The sequence below is a fragment of the Choloepus didactylus genome, chromosome 7 (assembly GCF_015220235.1).
Source record: "Choloepus didactylus isolate mChoDid1 chromosome 7, mChoDid1.pri, whole genome shotgun sequence".
Lineage (NCBI taxonomy): Eukaryota > Metazoa > Chordata > Mammalia > Pilosa > Megalonychidae > Choloepus > Choloepus didactylus.
Window position 1 is genome coordinate 9,257,352 of NC_051313.1, and position 22,826 is coordinate 9,280,177.

Consider the following 22,826-nt stretch of genomic DNA (forward strand, 5'->3'; position numbering starts at 1 on the left):
CAATATATACTGATAATAGGAATGTGATATCTATTCTTATGAAGAAAAAAAGGAAAACAACATTGTAGAATAAGGCTTTTTCTTTTAAAAGTAAACAATAGTATACATAATTCTCCAAATTTGATTCTAGACATATACTAAATTGTCAATGGTGACAGTGTCCATGTTACAGATGGGAAGGGGGCCTTTTGTGTTCAGAGTTATGAAATGCCATGGAAAGGAACTTAGTTCTTTTGGCAGGGCTCTGTGACTACAGGATAATTACGTAAATATTTTGATTTATTTATTCATTAAAAAATTGTTTCACACATCAGATCTTTTAATGCATTTGAATCTTTATTCTACAACACAAGCAACATAAATACAATAACTTTTAAAATATTTTCTCTTTAGAATTTTCATTTTCATCTCAGATAAAATGTACACAAAGTTTTACACTTACAAGCTTACTTACAGGGATCTGTTAATGAATAGACAGATTACGCCAAATCAAACAGTTACAGCAACATACAAAGGAGGTGATTTTCAGTTTTGTTTTGTTTTTTAAGTAAATGTGACCAAATTGACTAAATAAGAGGGCAAAACAAAAACTGTATTTCCTCAACAGGGACTTTGGAGTCAAGGAAATGCTTCAAGGCTCCTGGCAAATGTGATTTCAAGGATGACATTAGAATTTCATAGGTAACTATTAGAAAGACTCAAATCATATGGCTGTGCTGAGTGTCTTTTACTCATGATTTCCAATGGAAAGAGGTTGATTCTTTGGCTTAATACAAGAAAGGATAAAAGGGTGCTTACCACCCATCAGCTTTATCTGCATCTAAAGTGGGAGATGGTGGTAGGAAACCATTTATCATGTAATTTGTTTATTCCTCTTAGAAAAGTAGGAATATATCATATATATATATTTGGGCATGATTTGGCATGATTTGGGAAATAAATATCTTATTCTCAGTCCCTCCCCCCAACGCAAACAAACCAACCAAATGACCTTTTCCTCTAGGCATTGCCTCCTGCCCATCAGGCTGTACCTGGATATTCTACCACAAGGTTTCAACTAAAGTGGAACCGAAGTATCAGGAGCACAAAGCCTTGTCCAGTTTTTTCCATCTCATGGAAAAACAATTTTTATAAGAGAACCGCTTCCAACCAGAACCAGAAGGAGGATTACATAGTAGCTTGCAAATGACTGTGAGGTAGTCATGGATGACCACAGGTGACTAGTAATAAAGGGGCTTGACAACCTTCAATTTAAGAGAAAACATGGTTTTTGCCATGTTGGTTCAAAAGATCGGCTATTAGATTCCTACCTCCAATTTTTGGTTCTGGTTGGTAAAACAACTTGAAAATAAATTAATCCTAAATATTGATTTTTTTAAATGTAAAATTTTGAAATCTATTATTATTAAAAGAACGTAATACACACATAAATTTTCACAGAATGATTGTGGGCAACAAAAGTGAAATAAAAACTCTCCAAACATTTCCATCAACAGAGGTAAGGATTTCAATCACTGATACCACTGTCTGAAAGGCTTTCTGATCTCACTAACTCTAGTAAATACAGTTATTACTTTCTATTTGCACAATGGCCTAAATTAATTTAAATGATGTCAGGGTATTTATTAAGCCAGAATCTTTAGACACACTTTATCAAATCGACAAGAATTATGTTTAATTAATATAGTTTGTAAGTGGGTGATGACTTTAAGGTACTTATTTTTTCCCTCTTAATATAAATCATTATTTAACTAATTAGGGGACTTAAGTACATTTAAATTATTATAAATGATTATTTACTCTGAAATAATACAAATCATTATTTATCATTAAGACCTCTTTGGCCTTTTTTTTTTTTTTTTTCAAATGAAAAAGGATTTCCCAAGATAATTAATAATATAAAGAGTTAGGAGATCAACTAAGGCTCCATATCTAATTGAATCAGCATGACTTTACTGTACTCCCAAAGCACACTGATGCACTTTTACATTTCCCCCCTCATTGGAAAATCAGATAATGAATGTCGTCTCCTTTGAAACAGATATGTGCACAAACAACATATTTACTGAAAAGTTCTTAAAATAGACACTCTGCTCAAAAGGAGGGGGTTCAGTTTGCAAATTTCTATGAAGCCATTTGGTGGACTCTTTACAGATATACAATAAATTAAATTATTAATTTACACCACACAGTTAAAGGAAAGACAAAGTCACAGCAAGTTGTGTCATAGCATCTCGAAGTGCTGCTATTTTGGTGACCAAACAGAGATGCAAAACAACTGGCAAGCGAGTTAACCACTCGAAGCCTCTGCAAGCCAGGAACCTCGGTTGTGACGGAGCCAGCATGGAAACATCTCATTAAAACTGTACGGACAGAAGAAACCCAAACACTACATATTGAAATTTAAAAATCACCTTCAGGACAAGTCAAAGGACCAACACGATACAAATGATTGTATATAGAATCAATGTTTCCAAATACAAAGACAAGAAGCGTACACTCACTTCACTGTTCCAAAGAGCATATACATTCATTGTCTTTTATCTTACAAAACCCAATTGTTGGTTTAATAAACCTGGAAACTGGGAAGATGGGGCAGAAATGCTATAGAGAATTGAATCTCAGGTTGTCTACCCAAGGTTAAGTTCAGTTTTTCTCTAGTTACTGCTTGATAAGTCAGGCTGATCTTGGTTGGAAATTTCCCAGGTAGTGGTTCTCAATGTGTGGTCCACACCTGGGAACTTGTTAGAAATGCAGATTTCCAGACCAACTGAATCAGAAACTGTGAGAGTGGGCCCAGCGATCTGTGGTCTAACAAGTCCTCCAGGTGATTCTGATGTATGCTAAAGTTTGAGAATCACTTTTAAAGGAAAACCACTAGTTAAACCTTCAGGATAGAAACTAACACTACAAAATAGTCTTGGTTTGTAGAAAAGGATGAAGGATCAACAATGGACGAGAGTTCAGCAGGTGACTGCACTTTTATCACCAGTCTCTCCTCCCAGGAACCCCCTTGCCTTATTACACAAAGGTATAAGGAAGAGGACTTGTATGTTGCTAGTGGGTTTTTTCCCCCAATTAATAAGTGGTGCCACCATTCATCAGGAGACTGAGATTGTTTTCAATTGAGGTGTGGTGTTTTTTTGTTTTGTTTTGTTTTGGTCTATCATCCCTGAATTAGATTTTAGAAATCTAAAGAGTGTTCTAATACGAAACCTTAATTAGTTATTGGTTACTTCCTTAGCAAATACTATAATACAGCCAGAGGAAGGGGAGTCTGAACAACAAATGTTTCCTGAATTGCTCCTCTAGTGGGTGGAGTCCAGTAAATCCATCAATCTTGCCCAATGATGAGTTCACATTTCCAGTAAGAAGTGCTTAAAAATGTCCTCTTGCTTTCTCAGGCCATGCTACACCTTGCTACACCTCGCTGGCATCACCTGAGTGTGTCCCAAGCACCCCTAAGTTCTGTGGGCTGCTGCGATACTTTGGGGTTTTCTTCTGCCCGTTTGCCTGTAGAGCAAGTGGCAGTCCCTAGGTGTCGTGTGCACGGTGACTAGGAATACTGACTGCGTGCCCTTGGTGCCTGGAAAATTAAACAATCTGGTCCAACCGGTTGCTTTCTCTCCAGAGGAAGTGCATTTTGAAAAATGGTTATTATTGTGCATATTCCCAAACTTTGATGAACGTCTACAAATTTATACCATGTACTTCCAGGCAAGCAGGTAGCAAGGCACTCTTGGCCACAGGGCACTTTATTCTGAGTGTTCAATGGTACTTGAAAAAGGTTTATAAATCGGGCATACCATTCCTGGCGAAGACTGCCATGCTTTTTCTGCATAACTGCTGGCTATGAATAGTCTTATTCCATCATTTCCACCTAATTTGGTTAGTTTTCTAAATTAACACTGAATTAAAACTTAAGGCAGATGCTTTAAGATTAAAGTTTAGTTTTTGGTCTCCTTTATTTTCAAACATTTAGAATATTACATTATATAAGATCTTTCTATTTATAAAGACTATTTTTCTCTTTTTCTTACCCTACTAAAACAAACAAACAAACAAACAAACACTCCCCATAGCATCACAGATGTGACCCTTCAATCAAATATTCTCAACTCTGCATTGTGAGATTCTTTTCTCCGTCTCTCTCCCACCTGAGTGTCTGGGGCCCTGCAGCCTGAGAGAGCCTTTGGGTTCAGGAACACCTCTTTTGAAACTGACTTTGCCACTTCCTGGCAGTCCTGAGTTTCTTAACCTCTCTGAGTCTGTGTCCTCATCTGAGACAATGAGGAAGACAACACCTGTCTCATGAGGTTATTGGGAGAATTACAGATGATAATGTGGGTACAAGTTCACATTCACAGTGGTTCCCAGTGAATGTCACCTCCTCCCTGTTGTCTGCAACCTCCTGCTCCGAAGGTCTGCCTTCTGTTTAGTTTGATGGGACTGACACAGAGGGCTCCTCCTTTTTGAGGGGAAACGCGTACCGCTGCAGCAGTACTGTGATGTATTTGGAGAAGCCAAGGATGCTGTCATATAATTGTCTTCTATTACTTTCTCACCATTCCTTTACGGCTCTTTGGCTTTTTCAGTGTCTCTGTATAAGCCTTTTCCTTAAAATGACAGGGGGCCTAGTACACTGTACCTAGAAGTTTCCATTTAAAGCTACTTGTGAATCATATTAACATGTTCACCATATTCAATTTAAAATATTTTAATCTGAGCTTCCTAGTGCGTTGGCATCTGCCCTGGGCCTTATCGATCAGTCGCTAAATAGCCTGCAAAGTGTGAAAAGGGCTCTAGTTTTGTGGAAATGGAGAAGGCTGGGGAAGAATCTTCAAAGGAGAGGATTTTGAGATGGTGTGAAGGGGCAGCATGAACATATTTAAAAAGCTGATCAGGAGATGCAGGAGGGGACACCTCTCAGTACCGAGTCCCCCCCATGGAAACCTGTGCCCTCCTGCAGGGCAGACAGAGACGTGGCCCCCCGCGGCGGTGTCCGTGGCCAGGCCGCTCAGTCCGGGATGCCCTACTGTGCGCCTTCCAGTGGCTAGTTTACAGAGCACAATTTACCTATAAGCCAGAGTCAACCTCCCCCTTGCAGCGGCACATTGCCGGCAGTAAATACAGGCAAGTGACAGCAACGGGCAAAACGTTGCTCTGCCGAGATCTGTAAACATATGGTGGCAGCTTTTTCGATACAGAGGCTGCTCTGCCCTGGGTCTGACTTGCCACAAGAATGGCTGTGGGGAGAAAAAGGGCAGAGGCTCTCAGGGACGACGGGCGGGCGCGCAGGAAGGGGTGGGAGAGGCAGGATGGAGAGCCTGGAGCCGGGAGGGGGGCACAGGGCCGGGCCCAGCAGGGGCTCCAGGCCTTCTTTCCTTCCCCTCCCACTGAGAGGATTCTTCCCCCACTGCCGTTGGAAGTCCTAGTCTTTGCATTAAACAAAGTCCTTTCTGAAAAGTGCAAATACCTTGGGAATGTATAGCTGTGCCTGGGCTGATTTTCCGCTTGGAGATGAGGGTGTGTGGGATGGAAGGGCCCTTGGAGCTCAGCATCCACTGGGGTGGCTGCAGAAGAGACCACCAGAAGAACCAAAACAGCACTCACAAAATCCTAGGAAAGCGGCTGTATCCACGTTCTCACCTATTTTATTCTTAGGACTCCAAAATCAGGCAAATCAGCGTTGGGGTAAATTTATTTTCATGAACTAGCCTTGGATCCGTCAGGAAATGAATTCTGATTTCTGAACAATTAACTCATACGCTTCTGGAACATGACATGCATAAATTGAGAGTGACTTCCTATGAATTTTTATACTTTATAAACAGTCACTATGTATATGCATTGTTAAGTACTCAATTCTGTACTCTGAACTTTGTCTTTCAGTGAATTGTGGAGTACTCGCATGCTTGCAAAGAAGAAGGGAATCACAGAAAGGCTATAAAAAGAAACATTTTACAACATTGTACTTCTTTTGTTTAAAAAAAATGTATCCACCTGATTTCCAAGTCCATTTACAAAGTATAAAAATTCAGAAGTCTAGAAAACAGCTCATTGCTATTGTAACAATTTATTGCCTGCTAAGATCAGAGAGCTGACAATCTGTTTCTAAAGCTCAATTATTGTCTAATGAGTAATAACTGAAGGCAAAGAGAAAACTTTATGGAATGGGCAAATGTTTTCTAGATTCTGTGATCTCTAGAAAGCATCCTGAAGGGGAGGGTTCTTTCTTTTTGGTTACCCGAATAAATTAGGGAAACATGCCTTCCTCTTAACCTTGTAGATAGCTACTTATTCCTCAAGGAAGACCAAGTTTACAAATTCTAGCACTGAATAATGCTCAGTCAGCTAAATTCTTAATCAATACTGAAGACGTGATGTTTTATTTTTAAAGTATGATGTATTAAATTATGAAGAAATTTTTAGGGTCGGGAAAAATCACAATCTATGCTTTAGCAATCAACCCTACTATCTAGAATGCTTATAAGTGGGCTTGACTGAGGAACTTCAAGCATTATTGTTAGAGTTTAAGAAATCTAAAATATACTGTAAATAATAAGATAGAGATTCTGGATTCATTTACTAGTAACACTTAGGAAAATAAATATTTTAACAGCCTTAAATATTGGTCTGAATAAAAGGACCTCAAATATAGGTTAAATGTACATGCCCAAGAGAAGATTTTAAATAAAAAAATAAATGTTCTTAATTTCATTCTCTGTCCCCTTCTTTAATTTTATTTTCTTCTGAAACTAGGCATGTATAACTGACACTATAATTTCATTTAATTGTTCTATACTATTCTAGAGTTAAATTGGCCAGTTTCTTAAGATGTGAAATGCTTTTGCCCTCATCTCCTTCCCCACCCCTCCCAGCCATCTCCCTAATCTACACTTCCTGCCCCTTCCCTGAGAAGTGGGGTCACTGGGAGTTCCTTCCTCCAAGAATGGTTGACGCGTTCTTAATGCGTGTGAGTTGTATTAATGTTTTGCTTTCTGAACAACCAAATGTACCTTGCGTTCAGATAACTATGGGGCATGGAAATATCTGTGCAACAAGGGACTAAGGCACTGATTTTTCCTTCCTTTCCTTGCTTGCCTTGGGAACGGAAGCAAAGACTAACAGGACAGCCTGGGGGGCAGCCAGCCTTAGGCCTCTTGGCAATCTGAGCATCACAGGGTACTCTGCATCAAAGCTGCCACGCCATAGACTTAAAACCCTGCCAGGGAAGAGTGCTTGTCCTCTAGAAATAAAGGCACACAGTACCCTAAATGGTGAAGTTGGTAAATACCAACCTGAAAAGCTTCACAACTTAGGAGCAATTTTTAAATGTTCTGGAATATTCTGCAGAAGTCAGTCCTTTCTTGACTATTACACCCAAGGATATATTTTTGCAGCACTTTTCTTCCCCACCAAACCCATAACCACAATCAGAATCTTCCTCCAATTAATTAATGTCTGGTACTGGATGTCTGCATGTTTATACATCAGCTTGACTTACCAGCAGTTATTTCCAAAGCAAATTGCATGTATTTTTAAAAGGATGGATCAAATGGGTCAATGTAGTGTTTTAAAGGAGTTGTCCTTGAAACGGACTCACTTGGGGACAATGACACAAGCAAAAGCACTGGGAAATAAACTTTAAGATTCAGAAAGAGGTGGCAAGGAACAGAGACTCATCTGAAATGCTGTGCAAAATCAGAGAATCATTTGTGTTCTTTGATACGTTAGTGCCCAGGATGGCCCGGTGCAGACTGCTTAGGAGGTGGCTGGAAAGGCGTTTCACAGTGGGGGGCACTGTGCTCCGAGACACTAGCTGAGTGGGGCTGGTGGTGGGGGATGATATCACTTGGATTGGCGGGCACTCGGACCCTTGCTATTCTGTTTCCGTGGGAAGGGATGCAGAATCCCTACACGATGATGTCATAGACGCGGCCCACCCGGCCCAGCCACTCTCTCACGGCCTGGCGGACGCGGATGTCAGTAACGTGGCAGGTCAGCTGGCTGATGCAGGGAAACACGGCTGGCTGGAGGGCAGTGAATGTCTGGTCCGGGAGGCTCTGGACCTGATTGAGAACCGTTAGCACCATGTTGGTCCATGCCTACAAGAAAGGGGTTGAGAGTGTGAGCCACTATCCCCCCTGGTTCCACGGGAATCCTCAGATGTGGCTAAGCCCTGCCCACCCCTAACTGGATTTTCTCAGGCTTTAGAAAGCTGCAATAAACTAGTCTCCACTACTTTGACATGCCTATGATAAATGGTCATTTTAAATTCACGTATCTAAGGATGGGCACAGAAACTTGTAACATTAGGAGTTCCTTATTTTTGGCTTTCACAGACCACCCAAATCTTACTGATTCCTTAAATTAAAAAGAAAAATAAATCTCTCTTGCCTTCTCACACTGAGCTTTCCATAGGCTATAGGATGATTTAAGCCAGCAATCTTCATAATGCCTAGATATCTTGGAATAGGTCTGCTTTAATTGAGGATAACTTTAAAAATCATAAGCAAAACCCCAAGACATGGAAAAGCAATTCAGTTATAGGATTTGCAAAGAAGGTCATCTGTTAAAGAATAACCATATTTCTCAGTTTGATGGGATACTCTCAAAAGACCAGTCTCAGATGGGTCTCATGGATCTTGAATTAAGAAGTTCTAAGATCAAGATAATTCAGAGGACAATAAGGCATCTTAGAAGATGCATATTAATTCTCATTCAGGTTCATTCTAAGAACACACTCTTGTACAGGTTCTTAGCCACCCAAAGCTCCGGATCACCTAACTTTTGCCTGCCATAGGCATCTATGATATAAACATTCAGATTATTCTGAAAGGGCTTTCCATGACTCCAGATCCGTCTTTTTCCTTCTGTTCCCATATCCTCTCTTCTCAAACTGGACAAAATAGTGTCAACATTGTTTTCTTCTCAAATTCACTTTTTGAAATGCAGTAAAAGGAAAAACTTTAAATGTAAGAAACACCAGGCACACTCAATGCCTTCTGATGAATGTGGGGTTTTATACGCATTTATAACCCAGGACAGGTTAAGAAAACTTGAGATGAAAACAATTCATTGGTCTGACTGCCTAACAATATTCATTTTGCCTTTTTTCCTTCTAGAGGCTTCAGAAGTACAGCATTTCTTCCTTGTTCTCTTCAAATGACAAACCCACTACTCAATTCCAGTTTAAAAATCTCATCAATTTGGTTAAGCTTAGGCCTCATTTTATTTCTACAAGTGGGGTCCTCATTCTCAATGTATGTTTCAAAAGCGCAAGTCAGTTCCCGAGACCGACCGAGAACACAACCCCGTTCCCCGAGGCTGCAGCGGGCGATTGCCCTGCGCCTGGGGCTGGGTGGCTCTCCGGGCGCGGGGGGCGCGCGCGTCCCCGGGACCGGCCCTACCTGGATCTGGGCCTCGGCGTCGCGCACCGACACGCCGCGGGAGCTGCCGGTGGAGCCCGAGCGCGGCCTCTGCTCCTGGCGCAGCAGCTCGGGGCCCGCGCTGAACGAGTGTCGCATCCGGCCCTGCTCCACCAGGCGCTGGGGCCGCTGCGGCAGCGGGGACGCGGGGGCCCGGGCGCCCAGCGGCTCCCCCTTCCTCTCCCCCGGGCCCTCCTGGGGGAAGGCGGGCGGGCTCTGCGGCTGCTGCTTTCTCCTCTTGTACTCGGTCATCAGCTTGGAGAGGGTCCTGTCGGCCGCCATGGTGCAGATCTTGCTCCCCGCGCTCTCCCACCACTCCCTCCTGCGCCCGGGCTCCTTCCTCTCCGCCCTGGGGCTCGGGGCCGGCGGCGGCTGCGGGTCCCCGCCGGCGGGCTCCCGCGCCTGGCTGCGATCGTCCTCGGATGGGGTCCCTTTGCCCGAGAAGCCGCCGGTGGAGGGGCTGGAGGACTCGGACGGGAAGGAGGGCAGGCTGCAGAAGGCGTCGGCCCTGAGCGCCGGCGGCTCCTCCAGGCTGCTCTGCAGGTCCAGGTGGCCCTGGATGTAGTTGCCGCACAGCTCCAGGCACAGCTTGTGCAGCCGCCGGACCAGCCAGGCCCAGTCGGCGTTGCTGACCGGCTGCGCGCTGAGCGAGGGCAGCCGCGCGCGCCACCGCCGCTGCTCCCGGCCCCGCGGCGGGCTCACCTGCGCCGTCTCCTCGAAGATGTCCTCGTCCTCCGACGAGCACTGCTGCGAGGAGTCGGAGCTCCTCTCGTCGTCCTCGAAGAGCACCTTCTTCACCTGCTCGGCCGTGATGGCGTCCTGGTGCGTGAGCACGGCGCACACCAGCGCGTGGAAGTAGATGTTGAAGCTCATGGCCGACTGGCGGTAGAGGTTGGCGGCGCCGCCGATGCCGGACACCTTCCTCAGCAGGCACTTCAGGCCCGGGCTGGTGTCGAACTCGCGCGCCGTCCTGTAGGAGTCCAGCAGGAGGTCGAAGATGACGGCCAGGTTCTGCATGGAGATGTAGCGCAGGAAGCCCGCCGGCCTGGCCTCGGGCACCGGGGCGGCCTTCTCCTCGCCCGGAGAGGGGCCCTTGACGAACTCCTCCAGCAAGATGTCATAGAGGTTCTGGAGCAGCACCTGATGCGACAGGAGGCTCACCACAACCTCCCTGAAAGAGACGCTTCAGGAGCAAAGAAAGGGACCCATTAGCAGCCTTCTGCTTCGTGTCAGCTGTTGCAAAGTCATGCAACATCACAAACCAAAGCTACCGGTGTTCTATCTTCCTTAACAAATGGCCAGCTATGTGGGGCATTACATGATAACCATTTTAACCCTGATGAATGGAATTCCCGACACTTTCCAAAATTCAGGAGCTATACAATTGATATGAATTACCATACTGAGTTAACAAGTTTCATCAAGTCTTATGATACAAATAGAATAAAACTTTTAATATAGGTATAATTATGGGCTATGACACATTTTATTTTTTTTTGTCACAAGTTTATTTTTGGTCATGTTATGAGTAATGAAACCTGCCAAATCAAAAGTAATTATTTCTGTTGGGTTCTGCTAATTTCAATTTGCCTTTAAAAATTTTTTTAAACCCAAGGTTTTTAGACAAATGACTGAGGTTTGGCTTTGTAGGCACCAAATCTGTTTTCCAGGATTCAGCGTTAAGGCTTTAAGAACACAGAAGTGAAAACTTGAGTGCTTCCGACTTGGTAGAAGCTTTAACACTGGGGGCATTATGGGATGTACATTTGCAAAGTGAGGTGACCCTGAAAATTTAACTTACAGCCTGCTAAAACAGACCCAGCTGAGAAAGCAGCCGTCAGGCAACAAATGCTAATTCCCTTCTGCTGCCCCTCCTGCCACCATGGCCCTGGGACTCCTTTGGGGGCCTGAGTCTTCATCCCTTCTGCTGAGTTGCCCTTCATGGGATGGGTGCTAGGGACACAAGAAGAGCAGATGCTGCTGCTCAGCCTCCTTGGACCTGCGGCCGGGAGACCCGGTGGGAAGCAGGCCCGCCCTCCATTCCCTGACGCCTCCTCCTGCTCTGTGGCTAATCAGGGTGAAGCCTGGAGAAGGGAACTTTCCAAGTGTACCTCGAATACCTGATGATTCAGCCCCTTCTGTTTGGTTGATTCTTGTACTGAGAAAACAATTTTAATCCCAGATACTGCATCTACTGAACATTATAATTCACCAAGGCAGTCTGGGATTTGCTTTCATGTTCTTTTCATTGCTCTTAGGATCTTGTGAAAATAGCTTACCCAATAAGTTGCAAACTAATTTACATAACTGGATAATTATAAAATGACATAAATTATTAGTGACATTAATAATTGATGTCCAAAGTCTAACCATCATGTTAATAATTTTTTGCTTTATTCTCAATATTTAGCTATGATTTTAAATTTAAAAATTATCTTTCATTTTTCAGCTAGCAGAAAAAATGCCTTTTTTTTTTTTTAACTGGCAGAGAAGAATAAAAACCCTTCCATAAATTTAAAGACTGATCTTGTTCTTTGTGCAGAGTGAACACATCACTCTGTGGCAAAGATGAAACGAGTAACAAAATTCTGTCATTCAAATACAGCAACACTTTCTAATAAATCATGCAGGTAACTTGCAGTAAGTTCCGTGAGGTGTTGGGAAACTTGAATGTACATTCTTAAGAAGAGGGCTCCAAAAACCAGCTGGACACCATGGTCCAGTGTCCCAGGTCCACAACACTATGATGCTAACGAAGAAGGTGTTTCCCTCCCGTATCACACGGGTTTGTTGATTGTTCCATCCTCCCCTCTCTGCTCAGAGCTCCTTGCGGGACAGGGTATGCTCTTACCCTGGTGCCTGGGCAAAGGCAGCCTCAAGAAGCCACCAAAACAGAACAAAAAATTTAAAAAACAGCCTGGCTGCAGGGACGAGAACCTTGGGTGCCAGCCACCCAACCGGGGGCTGCCTGGAGGAGGCCCTGACCCTCCACATGCTCCTCTGGAAGCCTGGACTCCTGACCTCTTGACATGGCAAGTTGGAATCAGCTTCCAGAAGGTCCACTTAGCCAAAGATCCTTTCTATTCCTTTTCCTGAAATGGAAGGCTATGCCACTGTTACCAGCAAACACCTCAACAGCGAGTTTGCAAAGCCTTTTTTCGAATTGTGGAAGATCATCATCAACCAAGATATTTCCTTTGATGCTCTGGGATAGAAAGTTGCTAACTGTGCAAGGAAAAAGGACAGAAAATCCCCCTTGTTTACGTTCCTGACACAGCCGTAAGGAAACAAAAGAGAGGGGAAGGGGGAGAGATACTGAAAAGGTCAACATTTCCAAAAGATATGGAAAAAGTGAAATAACTGTAGATATGCAACTCAATCATCTATGTTGAGAAGAGATTAAAAAAAGATCTGGACAAACAAAAGCAACAAACAATTTTCCCACTCGTTGTACCCACATGCTTCAACCTTTATCTCATCCTTCCTTTAAGAAGGGGACCTTCTCTTCCTGCTTCCGATGCGAAATGCAAAGGAAAGCACACGACAAGATTGGCTATTGGGTGTTAACTGATAAAAAGTGGTAGGCTGAAAATACGCTAATGTCAGTGTCAAATAAACAGATTCATAGTTTAAAGCACATCTTAAAGCTCTTAGTAAGATTATGTGGATTGCATAAAGTTTGGGTCTACCAATGTCAAAGTTATTTACAAACAAAACCCAGATTTCTCTTTTTGTTGTAATCTGGCTTTAGTTTAGGTCTTTTTTCCCCCTCCATGGGTGATTTCATTGTGGACCTTTAGGAATGCACTTGAGAAGCAAAGAAAAAGCTTTCCTATTTCTAAGCACCCTATGTGTTGAAGCTTTAGCAACTTACCTTTTCTTGGTGTGTCCATTTGGTTTCTCATCTGGAGGCAGCTCAATGATAAGCTGACAGGACTGTGCATGATCAAAGGTGTTTGGAGTCTTTGGTGAGCTCTGGGTGTCCAACATAAACACCTGCACGGACATGGGAAGGTACACGGCTCAGATCTCCACCAGCCTCGACCTGCCTCCACCCAGAAGCTGCCTGGCCATGGGCAGCTCACTCAAGCTCATGGATTCCTCACCTATAAAGCAGGGTGATGCTTTCCTACCCACGACTTTGGTTGAGAGACTTAACTGAATCAATATGTGTATTACATATGCAAAGTGTATTAAAGAGTAAATGCTCACTTAGTGTTAGCTGTTGACACTAGCACTAGTGACAAAATTTCCGCTGAATGATGGATTCATTTGCACCCCATCAGCAACGGCTGACATTGACTGTTGCTGAAGGGTCCCCAAAGAAGTCTTCTGTATGTAAAGGTGGTCTCTGGTTTTGACTCTATTTTGTATCATGTTACGTTCAACACAGGAACAGGAACTTAATTAGGACTTTTGCTGTCAGGACTATGACGTGGGGTGATAACCTGCCAGAAGATGGGAGAAGCAAGTGGCCAAGAAATGGGTTCTGCCTCCCGAACTCTGATCTGAGCAGCTTTGTTTTACATGCTGCAGAGACCTCATTCCTTTCCTTTGGAAATATTAGGGTATTTCTAAAGAATTATCAGATTACTTAATATTGGGTTACTTTAAGAGTACATATAGGAGGAGGGTTTGGTATTGAGGAAGAAATAGAGAACTATTAAGAAGAGAAAGATCGACTAAATGGTTTTCCACGATTCTTCTCCACTAAGGATCTACTTCTGAAGGGGATTCCACTGATATTTTAATACTCTCCATGTGGCAGGATGTGGTTGAAAAGACCACCATGTGCACATAGGAAAATTCTTTATCTGGGCAGGTGTAATGGCTTCTCCTTTAGGGAACCTTCGACTCCGGAGGCCCATCCTCTTGGTTTCTCTGTTTCAGTTACTCTCCAGACTTAGTGCCGTGGTCCCGCAAACGCCATGCTGCTGAATTAGCTCCTCTTTGCGGCCTCACCACACTGCTCCTACACCAGCTTCTCCTGACTGGCTGTGGATGCTTCAGGGCATGTGTTCTCTGCCTTGAGAACCGGCAGAATTGTCATGACTTGGAATGTTATGCACGGGTTCAGCAGACGATGTGAGAAGCTGGAGATGGAAGGTTCTTGTCCTACTACTGAGGTCAGCCAGGGAAAGCCCTGCAGAAGCCAGCGCTGGCTGGGCAACCTCGCAACTGACAACACAAAAGTGACTGAGCCCTTCACTTTGATAATCAGAGCTTCCTGGACAGTGTGATAAGGGGATGTTGTATTAAGAAGTTCAGCATATCTTATAGGGAGGTGGGCCTTTTAAATATGACTTTCAACTCTCTTCATTTTTCCAAATTTAATTCAAATCTGACAGTGCATCATTTGTAAAGTTGCTTAATAAACCATAGACCACACATAAATACATAGGCAGATATAAGATATTTTCCACATACGAAGACACGACTCAAATATGTTTCTTGTTTTTACATTAAAGAGTGTTTTGCCAGTCAATGATTGTTGGGAATTTAGTCCATTTTCATCTTTCCACTACTATATATTTCCACTATGACATATGGCCATGAATCTGTGTGACCTTAGGAACAGAGTTCAGTTGTACAGCTGAGGAAAGCCCCATGTGGGAGCTCTCAGAGAAGCCCAGAATGTCACCTAAGCATCTGGGGCAGATGTGAAGCTGGTGCTAATGCTGTAAGGCATTCTGTGGTTCATTACTTCATTGACTGAGCAAGTGCTTACTAAGTGCCTTCCACGTGCCTTGCTGTAGGAATATGAAGGTTAACAGGACCTCACAACCAATTTCTGTGACTTTATGTGTGGTCTCAGGAAGAAAAAGTCACTAGGGCATGCTAACATGTTTTAAGTTTCATGATCTGTTACTTTCAACTCAAATTTATGAAGTGATTTTTAAATGCTAAGCTGTCTGCTGTGTCTGGGAGACATAAGGAAAAATCAAAACAGCTTGCCCTCTGCAGGCATTCCTAGCCTAGTAGAAACAATATTTAAGCAAATAACTATAACCTAAGTGCCCTACGCAAGTGAAAGGCAGTGGGCAGGCTGCAGAAAGGACTAGATTTGATCTGGGCACTGGAGGATGCAGCAAGCAAGAGGTGGCTCGAGGAGGTGCTTCTGCTGATTGGGTTAAAGTCATTCCTGGGAAAGACATGATAGTGCAAGATTCAGTGCCAGGTCTGTGTCCCTGAGGGGATGAAGGCACTTTGATGATTCTAGACCTTTGAAGGGACTGCAGCAGGTGTCTCAGGCTTCTCGAGTCCCTGAGAAGCTCTGGTACTCTGGAAATGTGCTCTTAGCTGCTGGGCCCCACCCTTACCTGCTGGGTCCTGCCCTCACCTGCTGGGCCCCGCCCTCACCTGCTGAGCCCCACCCTTACCTGCTAGGCCCCGCCCTTACCTGCTGGGCCATGGCTCGGATGCGCCAGTACTCGGCCTCGGCACTGGGGGATGAGGAGGGTGCTGCCACCCTCACCTGGCAGCCTTCCCCGCTGAGGCTCTCTGTGCCACTGCGGAAGCAACCCAGCAGGTCCTAGGGAGAAACAGATGCTCACCGTGGGTGTCCCAGCTCATGGAACTGGCCATGTCCTGGACCGAAGACGTCACTACACTGAGGACGGGATGCCCAGGGAGAACACCTGCTCTGAGCAGGAGGGCAGGGTCCCATGCTTGGCCTGGCGACGCCCCAGGAAGCCGAGGTGGCCAGAGCCTGCCTGCAGGATGATTTACCTTCACGGGCTTGAGTGTGGCCGAGAAGGCATCCTGCAGCGCACAGCAAGCCAGCCTCCACATCTCCTCCGTGAACACAGGCCCCGCTGTCACCAGGACATACCTGCGAGGCAAACAGGGACAGCAAGTCTGACTCCTCTGCTTCTGCTGTTCTCTTGGCCCGCAACCTATGTGTAGATTTATCCAGTAGTTTCCTTATGAGTCTTCTAGCTCTTACCACTCTGGCCTTCTGTCCAACTGGAATTCCATTGCCAAAACAATGTTTCCGGAAACATTTCAATACAAAAACGTCAATAGATCCCCATTACAAGGGGGCCAACATTTATGCTTAGACGTGTTTGCAAGACTGCGCATCTGTACCAACTTTTCTACTGTAACTCCATTTTTTGCTACTCATCTACAAATAACAAACCAAACAACTAGAACCCTGGTGTTGTCCCTTACCACCTGTGTCTCCATGCACCTGTCCCTGCTGTTCCCGTGCTTGCCGAGCCCCCACCTGGCCAAGGCTTATCCGCTTCAAGTCTCCGTCAGCGTCACTACCCCATGAAGTCCCTCCCGGCCACCCACTGCCCAGAGCCACCCCTGCCTGTGAGGTCGTTTGTGGGGCCCCCTCAGTCCTGGGTTTCTGCATAGACCGCCAGGGCAGGTGCCGTGGTGTGCCTCACTTTCTAAGCCGCACACTCGCCTGACACAATCAGTGTTTGCTGACTGGACACCGAGGCAAAGAGGAGTTTTTAGTACCTGCACATGCTGACTCACAGGAAGGCTGGATTGCCTTCACAGAAGATAATTCGTGACCTTGGGTTTCATAATAAGAATCCCAGCCTTGTGCAGCACCGGGTGACCGTTCTCTCACCTGATACAGGAGCAGCCCACTCTGGAGATGGTCTCTGTGGGCTTGGCCACACATGCCACCAGCAGCTCAAAGAAGTCCTTCAGCAGAGTGTTGATCATGCTTTCATACCTGACGTCTGCAGGGAAAGCACAAGCGAGATCTCACCCTCTCGTCCCTAAAGGAAGCGAGGGGAACGGCCATCTACAACAGAGAGGAAAGTCTGCTTGATAGAAAAGGTGCGGAAATACTTGAGGAGGAGGAACAGAACAAGGGGAAATGGCTATACTAAAAAAAAAAAAATCAGCAAAACAATTGTCTTGGATTTTTATCCAATTTTAGCTTGTTTTATCCATTTCCTGATATATCAAGATGAAATATGTGATTTACTTTCCTGTGGTGATATACGAACTTCAAGGTTAAGTATGTAATTCATCTACTTAAGTGGAATAGAATATGAATGTTATTAAGTCTGCATATTAGCTGGTAAAAAAATTGCAATTTTTTTTTAAAAAGAGGAAAATAAATTGTGTACTTTCCTCACTTACTGCTGATAGCTGACATAAATACTCTTGGAAAACAAAAGACTCTATCTACTCCTACCACCTCTTGAAACTTCTCAATCTGGCTTCAGTCTGCAAGCTGTCCCCAGAGCAAAGAAAGTAAGACTTCCGAAGACCACACTGTCTTTGCCCAGCTGCAGAGATGCTTTTGTGCTCGTTTCCTTAAACTTCTTGTGATGTCGCAGAATCATCTGCAGAGAGCTCCTCCAGGGTCTTGGGATGTGCAAATCAATGACCTGGATGAGAACGTCTACCTCTAGGGATACACTTACCCCCTCTACCCGGAGACTCCCCCTGGCTTTCTTTCTCAAGGACTGTTCCTTTTTGCAGGGCAAGCTGCCCGTTCTAAGCTCAGGAGAGATCCTTTTTTCATCTCTTCTCCATGACCCTCCCTTGGGTCAACATTCTCATTAGTTTCTCACACCCCTGCACCCAGGGAGCCTTTCCCCTTTATGTATAAACTCTGCAGCTGGCAGCCATGATTTTTCTGCTTCCAAACTCCCAGCTGTCCCCATGGCAGGGCATGAGCAAGAATCTGTACTTCTCAAGCGCTGACCCCCGGGTACCACAGCTGACCCCTTTGCCCAGCCTCCACCTCCCTCTCCACCCACTCACTTCACACCCACTCTCCAGCCCACACTTTCCAGTCTTCCTCCAAGCGCCACAGTGCTAAGAGTCTTCTCTTCATCTACAACCTATTAAGCAACCTCTTGCCTAAGACCCTACATCCTCCATTTAGCCTCCTCTGATGCAGGAGAGCAGGCCACATCTCCTGCCCCCAGCCTGGAGGGCTATTTCTCATTTCTTTATCATCTACTTGGACTTGCTTCCCCTTCCCAATGCACACATACCCTGGGCCTGCTGATCACGTATTTTACTTTTAGTTGTGCTTGTATTTTGGGTGTTCTGTTTGACAATTTTGTAGAGGACACATGGATGGGTAGCGATTTTCTCTTTGATATCTACCCCTAGAAGGCTGGCACTGGCCATGTGACTCTATTTAAATAATTCTCAGGACAGAGGCCACACACCCGTGGGCTCTTCATGACGGGCTTTCCGTCGTGATGCAGGTGACTAAGGAAATCCGCACAGCGCACTGCCCGGGCACCAGACATACCTGAGTGTATGAAGCTCTGAACGTGCTCTACCACCAGCTCACAGGACAGGCCGAGGGCATGCTTGAAGTTGGCAGAGGCCACATCCCAGTACGAATGGTCTGTGTGGCTGCGACGGAGCCAGAGGGACATCACCGGGAGGAGAAGGTGAACCACCGCGTAGATGCCGAACCCTGGGCCTGGAAGAGGAAGCCGGCATCGGGGCTGGGCTCGCAGCTCCAGCCCTGCGAGGCGGGAAGCCAGCCCCAGGCCAGCGCCTGGCACGGCCAGTCTCTCTCGAAGGCTCTCGCCATTCTCCGAGAAGGTGCAAGGAAAAGCAGCTCACCACCGATTGGAGAACATGTGGTCTTCAGTGGCATTTTTTTCCTTCTTTGTTTCTGCATGATTTTAGTTATGCAGTTAGTACCTGAATACATTTGCATAAATATTCAAATCATTCTGAGAAAGCTACAGCATCACTTCATCACCTTCTAGTCCCCAGATATAAATACACGAGGACACATATGTATGTGGGAAAACTCTTTAATATGTAAATGTGTTTACTTATGTGAGACATAGAGAAATAGAGAGTTTTATATGGTTTTATTACTTTTATATAAATGAGATAATGTAAACACTGGTCTGCAGCTTGATTTTGTTTCACCTAACAGTATCTGTTAGAGATGACTCTGTGTCAGCAAATTCAGATATTCCCCATTTTTCTTGCCACACACTATTCTGCTAGAAGTATATTCAGCAGTTTATTCACACATTTCCTTAATGATGGACAGTTAAGATGCTTCTAATTTTTTGCTTTGTAGAAAATGCTATAAGGAAAATATTTGTTCTTTGTGAAAATGCTGATAGCTTCTTCTAATTCTGATTACAAAAGCAAAGCACGCTTTTTATAATAAATTTGAAAAACACATGAAAATACAAAGAAGGAAAAAAAACTCACCCATAATTCTTACCTAGAGATAATCCCATTTTGATGTATTTCCTTCTAGTACTTTTTGAATGCACGTGTGTGTGTATATTTTATCGATGTGTAAAATTTCATGTAGTTGAGATTGTACTCCATAATATATACATTTCAACATAATGCCTTATAAACAAGTATTCAGGTTATTAAAGATTATTTACAAATATTAATTTTAATGCCTGCAGAATATTTACATGGTTTACCCCAATTTACCTAACCACTTCATTTTTAGGGGATTGAAAAGGTTTTTTGGTAATCAAGCTGTTTCAGCAAATATCCTTATATATACATTTTTGTCTGCATTACTGTCCATTTCCTTAGATGACAGATTCTATGTGTCAAATGTTCCTCACATACATTCAGTGGCAATGGATGTGAAAGGAGAAAATGGTACTGATCAATAAAACAGACTTAGTAGTGGCTTATAATTAATTCTATAAAAATACCTGCTTGTCCTTAAATGGAAGGCTTTAACTCTTTAATTTGCAATAGAAGCTATGGCAGTTTTTCTGAAAAAAATTCTGATACACACTTTGCTATGGATTTTAAAACAAAATCATTGAGTCTGCATGAGCTTATGAAGTACACAGAACTCCTCTTATTATGATGGAATTAGCTCGTGGTTTCATTTGGAGTTCTGATTCTGTTTGTAAAATGAAGATTTCTATAAAAGTGTCTCTTTGATTTGGGAGAAACTGGGATAAACCAGTGTGCATGGTAGACATGACTAGTTGAGAATAAGAAATAAATCCCTAAGGGCCATTCTTTTCCTGCACTATGAGGAGGCTGTCCGAGGTGACGGCTAGAGCTCTTTTTCCCAATCGAATCGCCCCCGAACTTGTGTACAAAAGTGATGTTTCTGCATTCATGTTGCATAATCTTCCGAGTGGTTTGCTTAGGTTAGGGGTAGACCTGGAGGGCCTCAGGAGAGCACGTGATGAGAGAAGTGGCCGAGGAGGAAGGGAAGGATGCAATCATGGAACAGAGAGAAGCCAGCTGGCCCAGGAGACACTGATGTCAGATGGATGTGGGGCCCCAGCACACCCAGCTGACGGCCACTCGCAATATTTGTAGGTGGACTAGCAGGAAGACACACAGACAAGGCTCTGCACATGTTTTAAACATCACTCCATCACGCCACTTGACAAATATTTATTGAGCATCTATTATGCATGAAGCACTGGGCTATGTTTATAGTTACTGCAGTGATTCAGGTGACTTTCATAGAAACACCTCCCCAAAGAAAAGTTCTATGTTCACCAAAAGACAGGCAGAGAAAGACTCACCAGGAACTTTGGTGACATCTCTCAGAAGCTCAAAGAGTAAGTCCAAGGTGGGTGGCTGGTGCTGGCGGGGACAGTTGGACACGGCTGCTGTGAGCTGTTCGAGCAGGATGATCCAGACTTCTATGAGACCTGGAACCCAAAGGGCCACGTGAGATCCAGGGCAGCACAAAGAGGAATCTTGCAAGAAGAAGTTAAAGGGGAAACATGAAAGGTCTGCATGCTGTCCTGGGCTCTACGGATGGGGGGCAGCACTCGGGGCCTGTCCACGTGGGCAGGTTATGATTTCCACACTCCGACAAGCCAAGGGAAACACACTCAGGTTTCTTCTTTATTCTACTTCAAGAAGATAATGTGGGAGGTAAGCTCTACTATATTGAAATGATTGTTTGCTTTTTTGGGAGCTGATGAGAGCAAAATAGCAAACTATCCCTGGCCTTAGTCTGCCTTCTTTTCTTCCCAGGGTCCCATTTTTTCCCCCTGGGTCTATCATTCAACTCCAATTTATTTTTTCACAATCTATAAATCATTCGCAATTTACGGGTCCACGTTTAAGTTTGAAACACTGGCGCCCCTCAATCCTGCACACACCCCAAGCACTGTACCTCGTGCTAACAGGTGGGGAAATGTGTCCATAGCATCAGAAGGTGTGTTTACCCAGAGCAAGACACCCCAGCCCACGCCCTCTTCTTTCTCCACTTCGGAGAGTTCCATTTTAAAAATAAGATACTCACGCTGAGTGCTGCTCATAACTGGAAGAAGGGAAAGGCACGAGATTCCTTTAATTTGGTCCAAACCACTCTAGTCATTTAATCAAGCACTATGTGAGCCAACGTGCATGCTCAACCTGGCCTTCTGAAATATGTCAGCCTACAGTGCCAATAACTGATGTAGAAAAAGGAGTCAATTTCTCTAGCTTCATACAAAAGACCTGGAGTCTAATGAAAAAAAAAAAATGTCTGCCTTACTTTTTTTTTTTTTTTTTTAATCCAATTACCTTTATTTTTTAAAAGTAAACCATTCCAAATTTTGGCAGTTTCACCCCTATTAGTTTATTATTATGCTTTTTCTTTTGGCCCTTGACAACTGATCTCACCACACTAGTGCACTGTTCCACCTTAGACTTCTATTAATTCTGTCCAACCCATTCATTTTTTAGATGGACAAACTGAGGTCCAATAAAGTTGACAAGGTTGAGTCTGCCCTACTTTTAAATTTTAATATTTCACTTCCAATTTTCCTGCAAAAGGTGATTGCATCAGAAGATGGCAGCAGAGTTTTTGAATATTCCCCTTTAAAAAAACCACTACTTCCTTAGTTTTGACTATCCCATTATTAGGGGGCACAACCAAAACTCATGGACAATAAATATGGTAAAACTAGGTGAAAAGAGATTCTCCTGAACCCCAAAATATGAGCACAAGATAATTTTCAGGAAATGCAGAGAAGAGAAAAATATGTTAAACACCTGCATGGAGATGCAACCAATGAAATCCAAATGTAAAACTCCACAGGAAAGAGGACCCTGCTTCTTCAACAAATAAATGGCAAGGGGAAAAAGAGAATGGAAAGGAAGAGTCTACAGAGTGAAAAGGACATAAGTGACAAGGCAGGCTAACGTGATCTGGAGGCCTCACGTGAATCCTAAACATAAATGGACATTTATAAGACAACTGGATATTTTAACACCGGCTGGAGATTTGATATCGAGGAATTATGTTCACCTTTTTAGGTGTGATAATGGTATTTTGGTTATGCTTGCTATTTGAAAGAATACACACTGAAACATTTTCAGATGAAATGCTATGATGTCTGGGATTTGCTTTAAAGTAATACTAAAAGGAGGGAGTGTGTGTGTTGGGGGAGACACATGACACAAGATTGGCCATGAATTGGTAATAGCTGAAGC

General features: G+C 44.0%; 1 protein-coding gene across 4 annotated transcripts in view; it reads right to left on the reverse strand.

The window, feature by feature from the left end:
* Positions 1–315: 315 nt before the first annotated feature.
* The window catches only part of ARFGEF3 (ARFGEF family member 3), a 146,568-nt gene continuing 124,057 nt past the window's right edge, over positions 316–22,826 (reverse strand). For 3 of the 4 annotated variants that reach the window (XM_037842990.1, XM_037842988.1, XM_037842989.1), the window contains 8 exons: positions 20,921–21,049; positions 18,676–18,852; positions 17,020–17,134; positions 16,161–16,263; positions 15,832–15,963; positions 13,306–13,427; positions 9,414–10,614; positions 7,917–8,108 (listed from right to left, as the gene is read on the reverse strand). In XM_037842990.1, coding sequence (XP_037698918.1) covers positions 7,917–8,108; positions 9,414–10,614; positions 13,306–13,427; positions 15,832–15,963; positions 16,161–16,263; positions 17,020–17,134; positions 18,676–18,852; positions 20,921–21,049 — 2,171 coding nt within the window. Of the gene's footprint in view, positions 8,109–9,413; positions 10,615–13,305; positions 13,428–15,831; positions 15,964–16,160; positions 16,264–17,019; positions 17,135–18,675; positions 18,853–20,920; positions 21,050–22,826 lie in introns of all 4 variants that reach the window. The other variant, XM_037842987.1, reaches the window with a different exon arrangement.